This window comes from Passer domesticus, chromosome Z (assembly GCF_036417665.1).
Source record: "Passer domesticus isolate bPasDom1 chromosome Z, bPasDom1.hap1, whole genome shotgun sequence".
NCBI classification, from domain to species: Eukaryota; Metazoa; Chordata; class Aves; order Passeriformes; family Passeridae; genus Passer; species Passer domesticus.
The window spans coordinates 15607396-15630476 of NC_087512.1; the positions used below are offsets into that span (position 1 = coordinate 15607396).

A 23081-nucleotide genomic window follows, 5' to 3' on the forward strand; every position below is an offset into this window, starting at 1 on the left:
CCGCCGCCCCTCAGACGCCGCGTGACGCCGCCGCCCGACCCCCGCGCGCCCCTCAGTCCTTCCGGGTTGGCGGGCACGGGCCCGCCCCCGCCCCGCCCCAAGGTCGGTCGGAGCCGCGGCGGCGGCACCGCGGGCGGGAGCGAGGCGTCGAGCGGGGCTGCGGCGGTGCGTGTGCGGAGCTCTCTGCGGCGCTCTCTGCGGCGGCCCGCGGGGCGCGGCTTGCGGGCTCGGTGCGGGGCTGCGGGAGGAGCGTGTGCGGGGCTCCGCGCGGGGCGTGTGCGCCGCGTCGTGAGGGGCTGCGCCGGCACCGCCTCATTCTCCCGGTGCGTGTGGGGGGCAGCCGCTGGTGGGGAGAAGAGAGCGGTGCCACGCTGTCGGGGGGAGGGAGGGAGGAAGGGAGGGGGCTTGGCGGGACGGACGTGCGGGGGGAGGCAGGTGTCCCGGGAAGGGGCCCGCAGGAACGGGAGCGGGGAGGTGGCAGTTGCGGGGTGTCCCCCGAGCGGGGACAGTGCATGGCGGGGGACGAGCCGCCCGCCCAAGGTCATTCGGTGGCCGCGGGCTATAAATAGCGACGGGAGAGAAAAGGGGCCGCTGCCGCGGGGGCCCGGCGGGATTCCGGGCGAAGAGCACATTCCCGGCTCCGCTGCCCGGGGTGTCCCGCCCCGAGTGCGTGCTCTGCTGCGCCTCCCGGGCGCCTGAAGCTGTGTCCCACCCAGGGTGACTCCTGAGGGAGCTGTGGCTCGGATTGGAGTCGTTTGTTTGGTGCCTTGAGGCGCCGCGGTTTTCCCGCACCACAGTTCCCTACCACGGTGTAAAGAGGAAATGGCCTTGAGTCGCAGAAATGCGATCCCTAGGCTGGCTGGTCACGCGAGTTGCTTTGTTTAAGAGCTGTATTACTTAATTTGGAAGAAAAAAAAAAAAGATCTTTTTTTTCTCTAGCCTGAAAGATAAAGGTGGTGAGGAATGATTGTCTCGTGGCTACTGGCAGTGGACTGTTTCTAAACCTGCTGCGTTTACATGCCTTCTGTCCAGTATCATTAATAACTCTTGATTTGTTTTCACATTTGCTGTAGGGGTTCCATACGTGGCAAGGAATTTGTTGTGAGGTCTGGGTGCAATGGCGAGCCTTCTGCGTGTTGCTGTGAGTGGATGCTCAGCTCCTGTTTTTGGCAATGTGTTCCCGCCGAAGGCGTGTTCTGCAAAGGTGCTGTGCTTGCGAATGTTTAGAACCCACCAGGTGCTCGGGTCTCAGGCAGTTCTAAAGCCAGGTAAATTGATCAAAGTACTGTAAGCAATGTTTTATTTAAAACATTAATTTAAATGGTTTCTTTTTTTTTTCTTTCTTTCAGATCTGCATTAGTACAGAAAAGACTTAAAATAGAAAGAACACTCTTAAATCATGTCAGCAGCATACTTGAGTCAGCACAGTTTTAGACTGGCTTTATAGGGCTTACACAGAAGGTCTTTGTGTTTATTATGAATACCTTGGATCCACATAGTTTTTGTTTTTAGAGGGTTTGAGCTCCTGGTAATACTTTCCTTGATTGAAGGAAATATTTAAATAAATGCTTTTCTCTGTTCAAATCCTGAGTTCCCGATTAGTTTTGGTAGTGCAGCTCTTTGCATGCATGTGAGAGAAAATACAAGACCTCACAAAGACAGCATCTGCTAGCATAAGTATATATAGACATTATTATCCCATCTTGAAAAAATCTCTTAACTTTGTTTAAGAAACACTTACATTGTATCACTTCGAAAAACTATTGGTCTGTATCTTCACCAGTAGGGTTTGTTAGTGTATTTGCACAAATTGCATTTCAGCTGATAATGGAAAAGTTCTGGTATTTTCAGGGAAGAAAAAACCAAACCCCAAACTGGGAAAGGGGGTACCCTTGTTTCCAGTTTCTAATATGAGCCTGGTACACGCAGATCAGAACTGACATTTTTTTTCCTCTATTCTATACTGTATATTACCTGACACTTGAAAGGAAGACTGAAGAATACCTAATACAGGTTTAATGCAATTTTTGGCCATTGTTACTGCATGGGTCACGTGTCCCTTGGAATTTAGAGACCCTGCTTCTGTGCAGATGTAGGATCTTAGTCTGCAAAAGATTAATGTGAAGACTTGGACTGATTGTACAGGTGACATTTGGTTCTTCCAAATGTAGACAGTACCTAACTGGATTAGGTACTAGAGAGTATAAGGAAAGTAGTGCTGTTGGAAACAGAGACACAAAAGTAGCATGTTGTAGTTCAGAGAAGCCTGTGTTGTGTAGAATTTTTGGCAGTATTAACAATAAATAGTGCATTTTGTGGTCCTTTCAACTTTGTGACTGAAGATTTTGGGACTTCCGAAGAAATGTCATGAGGGGAAGTTTCTTTGCTCTGAGGGCTCCTGATAAATCTGTATTGCAGTTGCATGCTGAAACCAGAATTTCTTGGATAGATCTGAGATGCTCCCAATATTTTTTCCATGTTAAATGTCTGAATGAAAGAGATATCTGTCAGTCTTCATATGGCAGATTGTCCCTTGGTTGGGAACAGAAACTGGAACATAGGAAACTAGGTTCAAAGTTCTTTCTCAAATACCCCAGGTAAGTGTCCTTGTTTGAGTTTGGAATCAATTTTGTATTTGGCTTTGACCACAAATTTCATCATGAAACTAAAGAATGTCTTCTGTTTTACTGAAATTGTTATGCTACTCTGTGTGTGTGAATTTTCTCATTTTTAAGAATAACTTTTGAAAAATTTTCTCACAAGGATGGAGAATTCTGATTAGTGTCATGTGTTTAAATGCTCAGTGCTGCCCTGTCAAATCTGTTGTGTGGAAGCCTTTATTTAAGGATTAGTAGTATTCATGAAATGCAGTTATTTAATGTGGAGAATTACAAGTTTGGTAGCCATTTGGTTGATAATTAAGCTGTCCTTGTAGTATGCTTTGGTAACATGTGATTTGTCATTTGGTAGAGGACAAATCAAGGAGAAAACAACAGTTTAATGACAAATTAGAAGCAGGGCTATTGCTTATATTTATTTTTAAGTGCTCTTGAATCAAAATGTAACAGATTCAAAATACCTGTGTTTTAGTCTTCCAGGAATTAGCTTTGATTTTTGTAACACTTGGTAAAATCACTCTATTACTAAGAAGTGTGAGTTTTCTGAAAAGACTAGTGTCACACTGAATCTTCTTAAGGCTGTAGTTATTACTTTCCTTGTCTTGGGTTAGCTTTCATTCCACCCAGGCTGTGTTATGTACAAGAGCAGTAGCTGCTTGGGGAGAAGAAATACGGAGATATGAAGTCAACTGAAAAGTGAACTTGGAGCATGGATATTTTTTTTACTGCCTGCTATGCGGCCACTTACTTAATAGAAACAGAGGAACTTTCATACAGGTATAAACAGGTATTCCTATTATCTGTGCCTGGTAGTCACTAGGACCAGCTACTTCAGAAACGGACACAAAACTTTCTGAAGCCTGGGAAAGGTGCATATGGAGTGACTGACTGAGTTTCCCAGTATACTTCCAGATTAGTTTGTCCTACAGCTCTGTGACTTTTATCCCTCTCTATTTTGGAATTTTAAATATCCTTTTTATTTTGAGGCTTACTTCTTAAAATTTCCTGTTTTTTCTAAACCTGTAACAGTTCATTTTTGGTTAGTTCTCTCGGTAAGCTTTATTTTATTTATAAACAAGAAATATTCTCCTTTAATTACCCTTTTTAAAAAAATCCTTATTTATATAATGGAAGGGATCAGGTGTTCGTTTAATATTCTGTACCATTTTTTTTCTTTTTGCCAACATCATATTGCTGTTCTTCGGAATATGTCCTCATCTTCAGAACAGGTGAGATGGTTTGTTTAAAGGTTATTAGAGTAACATAAAAAATAGGCATCCTGTTTTCAATCCCAGAGCACATGGCATATAGTCAAAACTTCTCCTTTATCTTTTTCTTAAGTCACTTGCTATGGGTTGATACTGTTTTGTTGCAGATTACTTCCCAAAGTCAGGTTAAGGAGATCAAAAAACTGTATTTTCTGCTATAGTTTGACTTATAATCTTCTCTAAGATTCTTGTAGATTGAAGTTACATGGAGAAGGTCATAGTAATAGTTTTGTTTACTTGAAGTTTGAATCTGTCTTCATTACACGGTTAGGGCTGTGGTAAGGGAATGAGAGAGTGGCTTCTTACTAGTTTTTTGAAGTTCTAAGTTATGTATATGCCAGAGCATTTCCCTGGAATGTATATACCATTCCAAGACCTGTGAAATTTAGTGATTCTGTTTCTGATAGTGACAGAATCTAAGTACTGTATGTCTTCTATTCAATATACTAAAAAACTTTGTGAGTCAAAAAGGTGCTCCAGGTATGTAATATCACTCAGTATTTGGAAGATGTCCATGATGTCGTAAAGCAGTAAGTCACTGAAACATACTCAAGGCAGTACTTAAAGAGATTATCTGACATGAAAGATTAGAGAGACAATTTGTAGGCTTCACACTCTCACGTGACTTTAAACCCCTGGCAGGGATAGCAGATGAGCTTCCTCAAAATAAAACCTAAATCAAGGTCCTAAGTTTATAATCCTAGGTTTCAACCTTTCAAAACTATTGACTTTGATGAAATTGCTGAATGCAACAAACCAAATCTGTGTTAATCACAAAGCTACTCCAGCTAGAGTATTGATTATACCTCGTTGTGTGTGTCAGCACAAACAGGCAGGTGGGACAGCCACAAAGTCATGTCTAGAATCCAAAGGGTAAATTTATTTCCATTACTTTGCTAACGGGGTATTGCTGAAGCAGCACCCAGGCAGAGGAAAACAAGCGGAGACACAGGCACCAGTAAATCATGCTGCTGTTCACATAGGCTTATCAAGAGTTATTTCCAGCTGAAAGGCAGCTTTGCAATCCTCCCTGCCAGTGTTCCACTTTTTAACCCTTTCTTCCCAAGACCTGAACTGCAAGTTTTAAGATAGATCTTTGGTTTTGAGCTGTAGATATCTGCTCCATTTTGGTGCTGAATCATGTGGAAGCTCAGGGCAGTCTACTTGAAAAATGTCCTATACCTACTCCAGCTAAAAGCTGGCAAACTGACAGGTTGCTTAGGTATTCATTTCCTCTTGTATTTATGGATTGCTGGAGTTCTGGTGCTGGGATAGAGAAGAAAAGTAGGTGAGGCAAATGAGACTTGTTGAATATTTATCTTGGATTTGATCTCCTAAAGCTCTGGAGAAGAGCATGTTCCTCAGTGCTGGTCTGTGATCATTCTGTTTACTATATAAGGTACAAATACTTTCTATCTAAAAAGTTGTACTAATTTTTATTGCATGCAAGATGTACCAATAAAGAAAGAAGTGAGGAATGAGGAAACACATCTGGCATCTATGTATAGTGAATGTATGTGAATGTTTCTGTCCTTTTACTCCTAGCCATTTACTCTTCTATTCTGGTACTCCACACAGAAGCAAATGGGCAAAAGAAAATTAGAAGCATCTATTGTCATTTGAGCCTTAGGAGCTAAAATATTTGCTTGAGAAAAATAAAAGCTTTAGTTAAATGTGTTTGTACCTTTAAATTTGCAATTATCTATTTCCTTTATGTTATAATTTATTCCTTCCTCTCCCTTTTTTCCTTTTCCTTTTCCCCTTGTTTTTCCCTTCCCCTGTTTTCCCCCATGTTTTCCCTCTCCTTTCCTTCCCTTTGGCATTCTTTTGCTACAAAAACTTCCAAAAGGAGAAAGGGAAGGTAGGACTCTAGTTCTTAACTTTTTTCAGTGCTTTTTGAAAAGTGTCTTGCATCCTATCCTACCCTAGAGCTGTTTCCTCTCTGAAATTCTGATTGGTCTCTGTTATCCTAACAAATTTCAATCTTCTAGGTTTCATTCCTGCTTCTAAAAGACAAGAGAGCTCATTTCCACCGAGTTGATTTAGTGAAAATCAGAAGCAGGACTTTTTTGTGTAGTAATTAGAAGAGACGAGGAGAAAAGTCTCTTCAAATGGCATGGGTAATTTGAGTGACAGCAACAGTTACCACAGCTGGTAACAAGTGGTTAGTGCTGCTGTGGTGGGTATGGCCTGAGCTGCACGATGATGTTTAGATTTGGTGTATGCTGGTGGAACAAATCATTGCAAAGCTCTGTTACCTTTGTGGATCTGTTGTTTTAGATGTGCATTCTTGCTCCTGTTTTGGCTTTATGTTCTATGAATGTATGTTTTTCTGAATTCAAGTGTTGTCTTGTGATTAAAATATTTCAGATGTTCTCCAACATATAAAACATCAAAACACTTCTATCTTCAAATTATTTGTTACTATTAGTCAAATTTCAAAGGCAAAGCTAAAAAAAATGTAGAAGTAATTACAATCATAGAATCATTAAGGTTGGAGAAGACCTCTAAGATCAAGTCCAACCTTTGACTGAATATCACCTTGTCAATTAAGCCATAGCACTAAGTGCCACATCAGTCGTTTCTTGAGCACTTCCAGGGATGATGGCTTGACCACTTCCCTTTAGCAACCCATTCCAGTGCTTAACCATCCTTTCAGTGTAGAAGTTCTTCCTGGTGTCCAACCTGAAGATCCTGTGGTTCAGTAAAACCTCCCCTGCAGCAATTAGAAGTAATGAACTTCTTTGTCTGGTGAGCTTTCATTCTGTCTTGTTGGATGTGTTAATTTTTTTTAATGTGTTAGTAGGCTGAGAAGTATAAGTAGGTATTTAAGTACCAGTTCTTAGCAACTCTGTACTGTTTTTTTCAGAACATAGTAAGTTCACAGTAGCTTGAAAATTTCTAACCAAAAACATTTTCAGATTGTCAACTCTAGGCACATTGTAATCCAGGTTCAATTTCACAAATAATTAATTTTGATATTTTAAATCTAAATCTAGTTCCTCAAAGCTCTTACATTGTAGTATGTTTTTAGCTTTTTTTTTTTTGCTTGTTTTTATCTCAAAGTAAAAAAGGAGACCTTCCTAAAATTTGTGTTCTTTGCCTGGTACAATTTTTTGTACCACAATACATAATATTGTTGGACAATTTAAAAAGAGATTTGTAATTTTAAACAAGCCTCTCATTCACTTTCTCCACTTTTTAATGTTTGGGGTTTCTTTGGTGGATTTTGTTGTTGTTGCTTGATCATTAATATGAATGACTGCTTAGACTGCTCAAATTATAGTTTATTAATATTCATGTGGTGTAAATGTCTTGTGTAGTAATGTCACAATCCAGGTTTAAATTCTGGATAGATGTCAGTGAAAGCTGGTACAGGATTCAGCCTATGTGTTGGACTGCATGCTGTTAGTGTAATTCAAGCAGTGTAATAGTTTTATGTATGATTATTCTGCTTGAGCCTGTGTATTCATAAATAATGTATTTAAACACTTGTTTGGATCAGAGAAGTTTATCTCCCAGATATGAGACTGAAAGCCGCCAAATTGTACTCAAATGAAGTTAGAAAGCTGCCAAATTGTACTTAAATGAAGTTATTTTGTAATTTGAAAACTAAAACATAAATTTCAGCTTCAGCAGTTTCATGGTGTTACTTAGTGGAGCTTTGAACAAGTTAAGACAAGGAAATAACTTTGAAGAGAAATACATTGAAGAAACTAGTAGCTGGATATTCCTTTATTCTTCAACTACTTCTGAATTCACATTTTTCATTTCTGTGGCAACTTTTAGAATACCTTATTGATGTACTTATGCCTTTCAGAGTACTTTGTGGTGCGTATGTTGCATTCAATAATAGTGATTTGGCATAATTTGATACACATTACAAACATATTCAGTTAAAATGCAGTTCCACTGTTCAAGCTCATTTATTTCTTTCTTCACAATAACCTGGAAGTGACTAGAAAACGATTTAAATTCTGGCCTGAAGCAGAATGTGTTATCACCAGTGCACCAGGTATTGTGTAAATCAGAATTCCAGTTACACAATTAGAACAGTGTAAACAACAATGAGTATGAACTGCACCAAACACTTGTTATTGCTTGTGTGGCTGATTGTGCTTACCTGCTGATTGCCGAGAGAACAAGGATCTCTAGGAAGATATTGTAATTTAAGGAAATGTAAACAATGTTCCTAGAAAATAGCATTCTGCTTCCTCCTCCCTTAGGAGGGAGAATTGCTAACTGTGACATGTGTCTGCATGTGTCTGTACAACATTGAAGAGTGTGCATTAAACCAGTTAATTAGTATTTAGTACAACTAATGCTGTCTTATCTGCCACTCCTACAGGAATTCCGTATAAACAACTGACTGTGGGTGTCCCCAAGGAGATATTTGAGAATGAGAAGAGAGTGGCTCTGTCACCGGCTGGAGTTCAAGCCTTGGTTAAGCAAGGCTTCAATGTTGTGGTGGAATCTGGTGCTGGAGAAGCTTCTAAATTTTCTGATGACCATTACAGAGAAGTTGGAGCAAAGATCCAGGGGACCAAGGAAGTTCTGGCTTCTGATTTGATTGTGAAAGTAATTGCTTTATTAGTATATTTCCTATTACATTGTTTTTGAAGAAATGTATAGGTAATTTTTTTCTGATAATTGTGGAAAATTCACTAAATAAGGTCCTTTAAATTAGTGTTTTCCATTTTGAGTTCTAATTCAAGTTTGTTTGTTTTTTTTTGTTTGTTTGTTTGTTTTTAATAGCTCAGGCTATATACCTACACTAAAAAAAAGTAAATGACAATGTTGAAAAAAATATGGATAATATCTCTAGCAAGTATTTAACTACCTAAGAGTTGTTGTGTTTTCTAGAGTGAGGTAGATTAGTTGTGGAATCTAATCAGATGAGATCCCTGCTCTAAGAAATCTTTTATCCAAAATTTGTAACATATAGTTACTCTTTAAATAGAGTGGTTTGGGATTTAGAAAATATGATTGTGTAACTTTTCTGAATTCCACAGCGAAGGCATGTTTAAAACATTGAGAAAAGAGAAAAGTAGTCTTACTTGAGAGGTCTTAGGGTGTGCAGAGTCCTGAAGGGGGAAAAAAAAGAAAAAGACTTTTCCTTTATTGAGGCTTCCTTCAGTTGCTCTGTTTAAAATTATCCCATCAGCATTGAACGTAGAATTTCTGTGAGCTGCTTTGTGAACAATGCTTTTAAGGAGGTTTCTGTTTGGAGAAAAGTGAGAAACTCAGAAGTGAATATAAATGAAGATTAGTGTCTGCTGGACATCTGGCATGAAATGCCCTGTGTGTAGTCATGCACTGCAACCTTACAATAATGATTCTTAGTTTGTAGAGCTTAGTTGTCATATCTGTTGAGTAATCATTTTGCTTAAAAATGGTGGATTTTAAGGTAGGTGTCGTTACAAAAGCAAGTTGACTGCTAGTTAGAAGTTATCAGATCTTTGTGAAAGTGTGTGCTGACAATTTTTGCCCTGTCACCAATCCACCTAGAGCCAATTCCGTGATGTGGACTGCAGCTGAGAAGTGCAGTTACTCAGTTCAGTTGTGTAAATAGCCTTTAATATACTTTCTGTACTTTTCGGATGGGAATGGACAGACTGAAACCTGAGAGAAAGTAAGTGGAATGTGTTCTGATTTCTTTCCTCTGATTAACTTGGAAACTTCTGTCTTTATTCAGGTGAGAGCTCCTATATATAACTCATCTCTAGGTGTACATGAGGCAGATCTTTTCAAGACAGCAGCAACCCTGATTAGTTTTATCTACCCAGCACAAAATCCAGACCTCCTGAAAAAACTTGCAGAAAAAAAAGCTACTGTCTTGGCTATGGATCAGGTTCCACGGGTCACCATTGCTCAGGGATATGATGCACTCAGCTCCATGGCCAACATTGCTGGGTATGATTTTTTTTTCTTCATTAAGTATAGCTGGTTTAAAATAATGTGCTTTGATGTTAGGCATATCTAAAATGATTCTACATCTCTATTTTCATGCAGAGCTGTTTCAAGCAGGGTGATGTTAAAGTATTTTATGGTTAGCTTTATAGCAGATCAGAGCAATGCTTTTAAAATAAACAAAACTGAACACAATTCTTCTAATTCATTGACTGTTTTGTCTAGTACCTTTTTGCTGTGAACTAAGTTATCTTGAATACAAATTGTCTGTCGTGGGGATCTGGTGTTGTTAGGAGCTAACTAACCCAAAGAACACTCAGTGTGAATGCAATTGCCATGGCAGTTACAAACAAAAGATCAAATATTGTCAGATGTCTCTATAGAAATATGAATAAAGACTATTAAGCTTGTGTTCAATGGTAAAATACTAAGCTTGCTTTATCCTACACATACTTGTTAAAAGGTTCATCTTTTAGATTGATGTAGTGAATAAATTTACTGAATCTGAGAAAACACTGATATGTGTTCATCCTTGATTGACAGTTACAAGGCTGTGGTCCTGGCAGCAAATCACTTCGGTCGATTTTTCACGGGTCAAATCACAGCTGCTGGTAAAGTTCCTCCAGCAAAGGTATGTGCAATTAAACACACACTGTGGCAAAAGAATATGTGAATTTCTGAGCAAAGGTAGCTGTTGCTGAAACTATGTTAAATGGCTTTTTTTCTGCCTTTGGACTTCTTTTAGAGACTTCAGAAGTTGCAGAAATTATTCTCATACCACTTTTTGTTCACATCTGTTCTGGTTTTGTTTTGGGAGTAATATAATAAATTAAGTTTGGTTTAAGATTGCCTGGTTTTAAACATCAGATTAGCTATAAGGGGTTGTATTTATTTTTTTTCAAAATAGGAGAAGGTAAGGAAGCAGTTAAGAAAATTCAGAGATACTGGTATTTCTGGTGCATTGAGGAGTGCAATGGAAAGATTTACTTGGTTGGAATTACAGGTGGATTGGTTTGAAGAGAAAGGAAAGTAGAATTAGGGAAGAACAAAGGAAGATAAATCAAGGAGAAAACCTGTGTTTACCAAGATAAACTGTTAGCTACAGAAAAGTTTGCTCTTAGATATGTGTAATTAGGAGTTACAGCTTTTAAACTGTTGGATATATGGGGCAACTCCACCCTATTAAATTTGGTTTTCTTGTAAGGTATCTTGTTTAAATGGCTGATTAATGAGATCTATCATTTTAGGTGCTGATCATTGGAGGAGGGGTTGCTGGCCTGGCTTCTGCAGGAGCAGCAAAATCAATGGGTGCAGTGGTTCGTGGGTTTGATACTAGGTAAGGGTGTGAAAATTGTAATATCAATCTGAAATTTCTTGAAGATTAAGTTGTTTATGGCTGTATTAGAGTGAAGTAATTTGTACTACACTGAGTCATAATTCACTTCCTACCATTTTTATGCTATCATTAGTCCTTCATTTTTATTAATTTTAAAATCTGTCTAAAATGTTTCCATTTTTATTTTAATTCCCTTCTTAAGTGCTCTAGATACTTTTATCTTGAGATTCAAGAACATTTATGTTTCATTCTTTGCATGCTGTCACTGTTCACCTAACACTGAAATTTAGTCTCTCTATTTAATGTGATGTCATATGGTGCAAAACAAAATACAGAATATTAACAAGCCACAACTTCAAACATCCACCCCCTGGCAATTTTCTCTGTGAAAATAAGACTTACTAGTGCTTCCCATCTCACAGTTTAAAGACAAGGTCACAGGTTCTATGCTTATCTCCCATTTTAGGCACCTTAGTTTGGGCTGCGGATTTACCAAATCATGACAACAGAAATGCATGAGGAGAGTTAATCAGGAAAGCCTCAGTTTTGAGTTTTTTCTTGAAGCAACTCTGCTGACTGTACAGGAAACTGTAGGCTGCCTTCATTCCTTATTCAAGTCTGACTGGAACCTAAATTTATCAATGCAATTATTTTTTGCACTGAATACAGAAAGCTGAGGACTTCTGTTATGACCTCCTTAATACTAGAATAAGTTTTACGTGTCTTGTCTGAAGATTGCTACTAAAACCCCTGGTAAAGTCATCATTTTTAAAGTAGTGTTTTTTCTCTCAACTGCAATTTTCTTTTTCTAGAGCTGCAGCCCTGGAGCAGTTCAAGTCTCTTGGTGCTGAGCCTTTGGAAGTAGACATAAAGGAATCTGGAGAGGGACAAGGTGGTTATGCTAAAGAAATGTCCAAAGAATTTATTGAAGCTGAAATGAAACTCTTTGCCAAACAGTGCCAAGATGTTGATATTATCATCACTACAGCACTTATTCCAGGTATGCTTTATTTAAAAAATGCCAATTTTCATTCTTCTAGGTAAGTTGTCATATTTTGAGGTTGCATCTGCATGAAAACAGAGGGGTTAATGAATTATGTCTGTGTGAGCATGTACCTTTACACTTCTGTGATAAAGGCCTGGTTTTCAAGTGTGTCCTTTTTTAAAAAAAACTTTTGTTTTCATAGACTTATCAGTATGAATCAAATATGGTCATGTTTTTCTTATTTAAAAAAGAGTATTTAGTAATAAAGTGAGAATATATAATTCTCTTATATATCTGTTGCATCACTGCTACTTCTGCTATACAACTTGTGCACTGAAACAAGTCTGATTGAGATGGAACTGTCCTTTTTAATTGAAACATAGTAAGGTAGATGTTAGATTTTACTGCTTTGTGTTGCACAATGTCTGTATTTTAATAGCTGGCAATGTGGTGTCTTTAAAAAAAAATGTTATGACTGGAATTGTAAGATTGGATGTTAAGACTGTCAGTTTGCTGGCAAAATTGGACTTATCTTTGGTAGATTACCATGCATAACTTTCTTGTATGCTTTTGGAGCAGGATGTTCTAGCACTTCTTCTGTCTTCTAAAAAAAACTCTTATGATTTTTTTATCCTAGGTACCAATTAGTTGAAAATTTTGCTTACAAAATTAAGACCTATATATAGAGCAAAGGGAAGGCATCTCCTAAGCTCAACAAATAGAAAGCTGTATTTTGTGTTTAACTTGCTATACCTTGTTTTGTCAGGCAAAAAAGCTCCAATCTTGTTTAAGAAAGATATGATTGAATCAATGAAGGAAGGTTCAGTTGTTGTGGATTTAGCTGCAGAAGCAGGAGGAAATATTGAGACTACAAAGCCTGGAGAAATGTATGTTCATAAGGTGAGCATTTTAAGCTGCTGTTCATTCTCCGTTCCCCTGAACTTCTATGCTGTTTTGTAAACTGTATGCTGAAAATAAGCAGCTGAATTTTCAACAGTCTTTCAGCTGCTTTGGGCTGAAGCAGTCCTTTAAAATTGCATTTGGTCACTATTTAAATACATAAATTTGAATATTTTTAAAGAAACTAATACCTCTGTATAGTGTTAATTTGGTTGTTAATGGATATTACAGAATTCTTGCTACTTAAACTTCCTAGTCCAGTATTTGTCTCTTCTGAGTTGAAGGTGGGATTTGATATCTATTTCTTGGTCTATCTAAAAAACACAGCAGTAGCAATTGGTTCTTTGATTTGCTTATCACCTTCCTTGACTGGAGGTTAACATTTCCTGTCACAGGCAAAGCTAAGTAGGTTCAGACTATCAGTGTTTACTTCAGTACAAAGTCTCTGGCTTACTCAGTACTATTTCAGCTTCAGGAGGGTGCTGGCTTTGCTTTTCTTTATCTTCAGCAACATGAGTATCCAAAGCACTTGAAACCCAAAGTAGATGTAGCATAAATTAGTTCCTTAAAATAAGCAGTTTTGGTCTGGACTGAACTACTTTGTTTTTTCTCCAGTGTACATTTGCTCAGTTGAGATCTTGTCTTTCTGCTTTTTGGGTTTAGTTTTTGGTGCTTGTGGGAAATCTGCTAAAAATTACAGAAATCTGGGTGATGAGATTTATAGTAGCAGATTTCCTAGGTAATGCAAGGATATAATACCTTTGTTTGGGAGGCCTGTAGGACACTGCTGCCATGGTTGTCATTGACATAAGCAGAATTCTGTTTGTATATGTCAGAGAATCACATGTTGCACTTGTCTTTGTGGCTTTCTAGGGCTTTTGATGTCATTGCTTAAAACCTGAAACTAGAGAATGTGGAAGAGAAGTAAGCAGATACTTGCATGAAGGGTTTATATGGAACACTTTTAGTCAGAGGAGTATTACCCCTGGATTTAGTGTACTGGCTCTGTGTTATGGAAAATAGCAGCAGTGCAGAACTATTAGGATTGTGCTAGAGCATTGCATTAGGAAGCCAGAGTTCTGGAAGTATTTATGGATCTTAGCTGTAAGTTGTGGGAGCAGTGTTTTAACACATGCCTGCTTTTAAATACCTCAGAGTGTATGCCAGCCTCAGCTTCCCATTCCTTCCTAAAGCCTGATGTCCTTTAGTTCTCATTAGTTCTTTAAGCAGTGAGGTTACATTTTTGCATACATATGTGTTGCACTAAAACTCAATAATACACATATGAACTCAGATATATCACTTGCACAGCTCTGAGGGAGCTCCCTTCACTCCAATGGCATACAGAAAGTTATCTCCAGTGCCTGCCTTCCAGAAAAACTGAGAAGATGCCAAGCATTAGGTGGATTAATCTGATACTTGATTGATTAAAGAATTTAGGTTCTGAGAGAATGTAGAATTTGGAGAAGACAAGCTTTTGCACCAATATCTTCCTCTCTGTGAAGTCTTGTTGCTAATAGAGTTTAAGGTGTTGGATTTGATCATGTTGAATTCTGTAGCTATTGTGAGTGATCTGTCCCTGACTTAGTAGTGTCAGAGCTGCAGATAGCCAGTTTAGTTGGAGTTGTGAACCAAGATAAGTGATACAGTTTGGATAGATATTTCCAGAAGGATATACTGGAAGAGATTATGCTTTTTCAGAGATTGTACAAATCCTTATTATTTTACTTGGATTTTTTTTCAGGGTGTTACACACATTGGGTACACAGATCTGCCTAGCAGAATGGCTACTCAGGCCAGTACCCTGTATTCTAATAATATTATCAAACTTCTAAAAGCTATTAGTCCTGATAAAGAGAACTTCTACTTTGATCCAAAAGATGACTTTGACTATGGGACTCTGGATCATGTTATTAGAGGAACTGTAGTAATGAAGGTAAGCCAGTAAATACTCTATTCTTAATTTGTGAGTACCGACCTAACATTTGTCATTTCTCTCTCTTCAAAATGTGTTCAGAGATACTGCATGTCAACAGACTTCACAGGTGGCTTGGTGGAATGTGTGGGTAACTGTGTGTTTATTCAGCTGAAAATTCCTCTGTTTCTTTTTAGTCTTGTCTTCTTGTCAAGGCTAAACCTAATGTATTTACTAATGAAAAATAGGAAAAAGATAAAATTTGTGTGTTTTATGTGACAGAAACATAGCTACTTAAAACATATTTGAGGCTTTACCAGACCAAAACATTTTTCCAGAAATGCATTCCTCCTTTAAAATACAAAAAAAGGTGTTCCTTCTGTAGTAAAAGAAAAAAAAATGATGAAACTAGAATATTCAAAATACTTGAAGCTTTATCAGAAAATAATACAATAAAGACTCTTGGCATAGACTTCAGCTCTCCCAGACCATTGGAGTGGCACGTACAGCTCAGTACCTCCACAGAGGCCTGAAGATTAACAAGAAATGTGGGATGTCATCCTTGGTTCCTATCTGAGGTCTGGAAAGGCTGTGATTAAAGTTCACATCTGTAGCAGATTTTGTTATTTCCAAGACTTAGTTTTATTTTGCATAGTTGTTTTCCACTTAAGGAAGTTATCTCTTTGCTTTTCTCTTGTTTCTGCTCTGGAGCCTTGTGCTGTGTCTTCACCTGGTACTCTTGGACACTAATATAAAATCTTGTCTGAAGAATGTGTGAACTAGTATAATTAACTTGGTCATGCCTTGCAAACTTCTGCTAATGCAACAAAAGAGCCTGTTTCTGGGCATGGCTGTAGGATGTTAGCACTTGCCTGAATTGCAGGATGAAGAAGAATTGGCTTCTCTAAGTACTAAGCATCTGCCATGTTAGGCATAACTGTAAATATCTCTTGTCAGGATGGCAAAGTGATTTTCCCAGCACCTCCACCAAATAACATTCCTCAGGGAGCGCCAGTGAAGCAGAAGACTGTAGCAGAGTTGGAAGCAGAAAAAGCAGCTACTATTACCCCTTTTAGAAAAACCATGACTACTGCATCTATATACACAGCAGGTAGGCAACTAGCTGGAGAATCAGTGTAGAGTACTTCTCATTTGGCTAATATTTTTGAATGACCCATCCTCTAACTTACTCAGTTGAATAGCTGTTTGGGAGAGCAGTTGATTGGTTGGTGTATCCTGGTATAAAATCAGTATAGTGTAAGAATTGCTTGAGAGGGAAAATAAAACTTCTAATTTTACCAGAAGTATTTGACATTTCAACAAGTGCTGATTCTCTGTGCATATATGTGTGCTTGACTCTACTTAAATATTAGTAAAATGCTAAAAATTCTGAAGGACTCCTGCCAGGGATTGTGCCCCTACTTTGCAGCAGAATCAGTTCAATGTCTTTGCTTTCTTCAGATTTTACTGTATTGTGTGAGACTTAAATGAACCACATCTAACAAAGTATTGGAAATAGGACTTTGACATAATTTCATTTGTTACTCTCAGTGTATCAGAACTTTTGCATTAAGTAATTAATGAATTCAGTAGTCTTAATTTTAATCCCTGTTCTTCTTATATATGCTTTGATACATCCAAGCAATATCTCAACATAATTGTGACTTGCACATTTTTTTCTATAGAACAGGAGAGTGACAGAATTCCGTGTTGGTGTAGAAACCTATCTTTGCTGCATTGTGTCCATGCGTAACAAATATGTGTGGATTATATTTATGACTTTATTTTCTGTTACAAAGGAAAGATTAGCACTGAAACAACTTAGTGTTTTTGAAAAATGATCACCGTGATTTTGAAACTAGTCCATACAGAGAGCTCTATTTTGCTTTTGTGTCAGTACTAGGCTCCTGTTTTATACAGTTTAAATGTAAGAAGTCATTGAAAAGTTAGTGTTTTCCTGTGCTTTCCTTCTAGGTTTAGCTGGTATGTTAGGACTGGGCATTGTAGCACCTAATGCTGCTTTCACACAAATGGTGACGACGTTTGGCCTCTCTGGGATAGTGGGGTATCACACAGTCTGGGGTGTGACTCCTGCTCTGCACTCCCCACTCATGTCTGTGACTAATGCTATCTCAGGTAAGTGGCTGTCACACAGCTGCTTGTTTTCTACTTGTAGTAGGCACAACTCCTTTTACCTGAATTAGTACTGCTGTGCAGGTTTGAGTTTACTTTCATAAATAGTAACACCTGAAACAATTTTTCTGAGAGTATAATTTTTTCAAAAGAAAGGCAAATTGGATGCTGTATCCTTTTAATTTTCATAAGTAATTTTTACACTTGACCTATTTGCTTAAAAGTTTGTTTTACTTGGGGTGGTGCAGTCTCTTTTCATAGACCACATCTTTTCTCCCATGTCTTCAAAAGATTGCCCTGAAAATAACTAATCTTTCCTATTTTTTACATTCTTCTATTCATCTTCTCAAACAATGTGTTTTGAGAGAGAAGAAAAAGAAAATAAATCCAAAAATACCCATAAAATTAATAATTCTTATAAGTAAGATTGTATGTATCTGTGTTTGGCTATATGTGGATCTACTTTGGTTGTTATAAACAAAATTTCTTTTATTGAACAAGTACTTGGCTAATTCTGTGCTTGAGGCAGTGTTCTTCAAAACTACATTCATATACTTGTTGGTTTTTTTTTTTTTTGAAACATGTTTGTATTCCTGAAAAAGACTGTGGTAGTCTTCTTTTAAGCTTAAATGTGTGAAGTAGGGGTCAAAATTTGCGTTGACTGGTATTTGCCCAACAGTTGAAAGGAAACTTCCTATAGGCCTTTTAAGGTTACACAGTAACCTTTTCCAGTAACACTTTTATCTCTTTTAAATAGGTCTGACTGCAGTTGGTGGGCTGGTACTGATGGGAGGACACTATCTCCCTCAAAACATTTCCCAAAGCCTAGCAGTGCTTTCAGCCTTTATATCTTCAGTCAATATTGCAGGTATGAATGTTAGCTTTTCTCCCGAATTAATTTCAAGTACTAGTATAATTTTTAAATTTCATCTAGTTATTTAATTGTGTAATTCCAGAAATACTGGTCTGAGAATGGAATCTGAGAGCATTTATAAATAAAACCCATTAGCCCTCCGATTTTCACAGTAGTTATTTGTAGGTATTTTGCATACCCTGTGGAGTAACCTATTTTAGGAATTATTTAAATGTGCATTTTCCTTTCATAAATTTGGGTGGTGATTATATACAATATATTTTTCTGTATAACCCAAGAGGGTAGTTGTAGAGGATTTGTACTCATATTAATTTTCGTACTTGAAGTACATACTAGTAACTTAGAACAAAATTCTGTTTTCTCGAGCTTCAAAAGTCCCAGCTTCAATAATAAAAGGCAACAAAGTGAGCAATGTGGCTTAAAACTAGTGCTTTTGCTAGAGCAGGTTGGGAAAGGAACACAGTCATAAACTAAGCTGTATCCTACAGTCAGTATACAGTATGAAGCCAGAGCAATTCCTCCTTTTCTTCTGAATTTCTTCCAAAGGCTAAAAGAGACAGCAAGATCTAACGCTGATTATACCTTTGTTTCCTGGTAGTTTTCTAGGTTACTAGCTTTATTGGTTGTTGAATTGTATGGTAATATGGTATCATACTAAATATTTCTCTTATAACTTGGCATGTGCTTGATTTCAGATTTTTTTTTTTTTAAGATTGTTCCTTTACTTTGTCCAGGTGGCTTTTTAGTTACACAGAGAATGCTGGATATGTTCAAACGTCCCACAGACCCTCCTGAGTACAACTACTTGTACCTGCTCCCTGGTGGTGTATTTGTAGGAGGCTATGCAGCTGCTCTCAGCGGTGGCTATAACATTGAACAAGTAAGAAGATAACTTCATGGCTCTTAGCCCAGTGCTCAGTGTTATGTTTCTTCATGCCTGTTCTGTGGAGGAGTAAATAACAAATAATCCAAGGTCTTTCCATCAGCTGCATGTTCCCACAAGGCCAATCTGAAGCTGATTAACTGTAAGCTTGTAGTCACATAGGTAACATACTTTAAAAGCTCTGTTGTTGTTTGGTTTTGTGTTAACATAGCAGGTGCTTTTATTTATTGGACTGCTTTCTTAAACTGCAGTCTAAATAATATGGTAACTACAGAAATCAGTCTTTGTTTTAAATATTTCTGAAAGTTCAACTTGACATGACAGTTAAAAAAGGATGGGATCAGTTTTCAGCCCAGAGGGATGTATAGGGATTTTACCTATAACACCTTTTATAGTAAACTTTTGTTTACATTTGTTTTAATAGTAAGAAAAATAAATTGATATTGCCTTGTGCATTTGGAAAAAATGAATCCAAACATACTGTTGTGGCAGGGGCATGTAATGTGTTTGTGTTTTGTCAATTATCTGGACATATATAACTCAGTTCATGTAAGTGTGTTTATACTTTTTGCAAACAAACAGTTATAGAATGCCACAGAATCGTTAATGTAGGAAGAGACCTCTAAGATCATCAAGTCCAACTGTCAGCCTTGCACCACCACTGTGGTCACCACTAGACCATGTCCTCAAGTACTACATCCAAAAGTTTTTTTGAACACTTCCAAGGATGGTGACTCCGTCACTTTTCTGGGCAGCCTGTTCCAAAGTTTAGCCATGCATTCCATGAAAAGAAAATGTCCTGATATCTAATATAATCTTGCCCATGAGGTCATTTCCTCTTGTCCTCTCACTTGTTACCTGAGAGATGAGACCAATTCCCTGGTTACAGTCTCAATTTGAGGAGTTGTACAGAGTAATAAAGTCTCCGTTGGTCTTCCTTTTCTCCAGACTGAACACCCTCAACTCCTTCCTCATCAGACTTGTGCTCTAGGTGCTTCACCAGCTCTGTTGCCCTTCTCTGGACTTGCTCCAGTGTCTTTATTGGAGTGAGGGGTCCAAAACTAGACATAAGATTGAAGGTGTGGCCTCTCCAGTGTTGACTACAGGGGAAAGATCACAGTTTTACTCCTTCTGGCCACACTCTTGCTGGTAGTTCAGAACTATCTAAACTATTTCTTAGTTCAAATTTGCCATAAACAAATTCTGAAACTATCCCTATAATGAACAGGACCATATAGCTTTGGATTTGTGCTAAAGGAAAGGTTGCTTCTGAAATGATGAGGAAAATTGGTTTGGCTTTAGTTAGTATTCCTTCTGCAGATAAAAAAGGGTTATCAAGTGAGGGAAAAGCTTTATAGATATCACATTTTAATTGGCCAAAACCTCATCCTGTATGTCAGTTTCTTGATTTTAATTAAGAATTGTGACTTAAACACATTCTGGAGAAATCAGCCATTTTGTGTAATTATCAGAGATGTTTTTGTAGCAATGCAATTTGTGACTACCTCATACTGATGTTTTTTCTTACTTTAAAGGTAATGTATCTAGGCTCAGGACTGTGCTGTGTTGGTGCCCTGGCTGGTTTGTCTACCCAAGGAACAGCTCGTCTTGGAAATGCTTTGGGTATGATTGGTGTTGCAGGAGGTTTAGCCGCAACTCTTGGAAGCCTTAATCCCTCGCCTGAATTGTTGGCACAGATGTCAGGTGCAATGGCACTTGGTGGGACCATAGGTATGTGTATGATGAACTAACAATCTATGTTCCATATATGCATATATGAAACCTGTATGTACTTAAAATACTGTATAGCTCCCAGATGAATTGACTAACTGACATTTGTGCCTCGTGCAAAATTATTTGGCAAATAACTTTGGAACTTTCACAGCTTTTATTAATGCTTCACAATGTGATAAGGAATGAGCTGACTGAAAAGTGGGACCACATCATCTCTGATAGGGAAACTTGTGTCAGAGGTCAATGATCTTGCCCAGCTTTATACTTCAGTTCCTGACCCACTATTGCCAAATTCTCTCTTTCACACTGTGCTTTTGTCACAGAAAACAATGAATTTCTCAATATTTGGTGAAGCTTCTTAGTACATTATATGCTTTAATCTTTCTATTTTTCATGCACAAAATGCACAAGTGCAACCTTTGGTTCAATGTCATAGTGATTTCTAGTTGGAACAGACTTGTGTATGTGTAATCATTGCATACTGAACCATCCTGTACTAATTTCTATCTGAACAGGTGGGTTGTGTTTTCTAAGACTTGCCTTCTGTCTTCAACTCTCAATAGGTTTGACAATTGCTAAACGCATCCAGATTACAGATCTGCCTCAGCTAGTGGCTGCTTTCCACAGTTTGGTCGGTTTGGCTGCTGTACTCACCTGTGTAGCAGAGTACATGATTGAATATCCTCACTTCGCCACTGATCCTGCTGCAAACCTCACCAAGATTGTGGCATATCTTGGCACATACATTGGTGGAGTGACATTCAGTGGCTCTCTTGTTGCATATGGAAAACTGCAAGGTGAGACCTTCTGTTCAGAATTAAATGTTAGTTAAAGGGTTTTTCTTCCCCTGCAATTTAGCTCTACTTTTAGACTGCTATGTAATTGGAAAAAAAACATTGTATTTTGGACCAGGTAAAAGTTTGTATGTGTAATTTTTACGAGTGTACTTTTTTCTTTCTAATTCTATTTAATTTGTGTACAGCTTTAGTTATGAAAAGTTGTCTTCAGTGCTTTGACATAATATTATTCATCTTGTCTAGAAATAAGTGTTGCTTTGGTGTTAAGACACTACCTGATCCTTTTTCTCAAATTCATTTTATTGAACTTTTATGATCACAACTTTGTATTTCTGAGTAGACATTTTGATTGAAACTCTCATATTGCTGGATTCGGTGAGCACTAGTAATACTTCTAGGGTTTTGTTCTTAACACTGCACTCTTCGTTAAGGTAGGCAGCCTGCAGTATTGAGGCTGCCTCACTTTAAACCATTCAGTTCATTGTCTATTTACCTACTGGCAGACTCCATGTTCCGTGCCTCTTGCTGTTTTAGCAAATATGTTTTCTAAGTTAAATACTCACTAATTCCTGATTCTTATGCATGTGAAGGTTTCTTTATTGCATTTATTTTTGGTTTTGTAAGCACACAGCTTTTGAGAAGCTGAGGTAATACTTGTACTAGGAATTTCAGGCTAAGAGCTTCCCATACTAATACTGTTGTTAACTTTGCAATAGTTCCTTTGGGAAACATCTGTTTGCTTTCTTCAATGTTTGTGAGACCAGCCATTGAAGGAGGAAATATGACAAGGATGGAAAGCTGTCTTCTCTAATAATCTTTTGAAGGATTTGTCAGTAGTATGTATTTCTGATGTATCTCTGCTAAGTGGTTATTCATTTATTTCTTCTGAGTTACTTTTTCTCTCTCCATTGTACCCCCTCAGTGATTTGTGCGCATGTCCCTGGTAAACTTCACTGCCTGTTTGAACCTGCTCTCCTATTTCTGTTTACTGTTTACTGTTTTCTCCCTTGCATTTTCATATCATCATGGTATGAAATATGAAGTTTGTCTCCATTAACAAACTACTGATCCTATGGTATGGAAAAGGGTACTAAGTCACACACTTTGACTCCCCTGGCTGAGACCATCAGTTCATTCTTTCCCTTGAATTCAGCTTTTCACAAATTTTTATGAGAAAATTAAAATGAATGAAATGAAAGTGAATGAAATTAAAATAAATTTTAATTTTTTTTTTCTAAAATCTAAATGAGACACTTATTTCTGATGTAAATAATTACTGGGAAACTTCCATTGTTTCAACCCTTTGTCATGTGGTTTGAAAAAAAACCCCAGTATGAAATAAATGTGACTGTCTTTTTGAACTGAATCACACAAAAAAACCGCCTTTTCCCCTCAAGTTTCTGCAGATGTGGGAAGCTGTGGGAGTTCCATATGACTGAGGGTAGTTGTGAAATTAATGCATTTGAAAACAGGAATGTTTTGTACTTGGTGTGATCTGTGTAGTCATATTTTCTTAAGAGCACAGTTTTTGAGAGACTGAGATAATCTTTGTGTAGAAATTCCGGCTAAAAGCTTCCTTCTACTGTGTGTCATATTCAACATACAAAGACCTGGAGACAAGGTGAAAGGGCTTTGTTGAAGGAAAAAGAAAAAGGCTTTTCAAAAGGAAAAGAGATTTTTCTAACTATTCTGGAGCACTTCAGTGAAATTAGGAAGTAAATTGAGTTT

The 23081-nt window shown here is 37.9% G+C and overlaps 1 protein-coding gene across 4 annotated transcripts in view; it reads left to right on the forward strand.

The window, feature by feature from the left end:
* Positions 1–28: 28 nt before the first annotated feature.
* NNT (nicotinamide nucleotide transhydrogenase) overlaps positions 29–23081 on the forward strand; it is a 43172-nt gene continuing 20119 nt past the window's right edge. The window contains exons 1-15 of one of the 4 annotated variants that reach the window (XM_064404282.1): positions 29–102; positions 1074–1268; positions 8235–8464; positions 9582–9799; positions 10340–10427; positions 11044–11132; positions 11945–12132; positions 12884–13017; positions 14762–14953; positions 15890–16043; positions 16907–17068; positions 17823–17933; positions 18674–18819; positions 20358–20553; positions 21120–21353. In XM_064404282.1, the coding sequence (XP_064260352.1) occupies positions 1118–1268; positions 8235–8464; positions 9582–9799; positions 10340–10427; positions 11044–11132; positions 11945–12132; positions 12884–13017; positions 14762–14953; positions 15890–16043; positions 16907–17068; positions 17823–17933; positions 18674–18819; positions 20358–20553; positions 21120–21353 (2293 nt within the window). In that variant the 5' untranslated portion in view covers positions 29–102; positions 1074–1117. The other 3 variants (XM_064404279.1, XM_064404280.1, XM_064404283.1) reach the window with 3 other exon arrangements.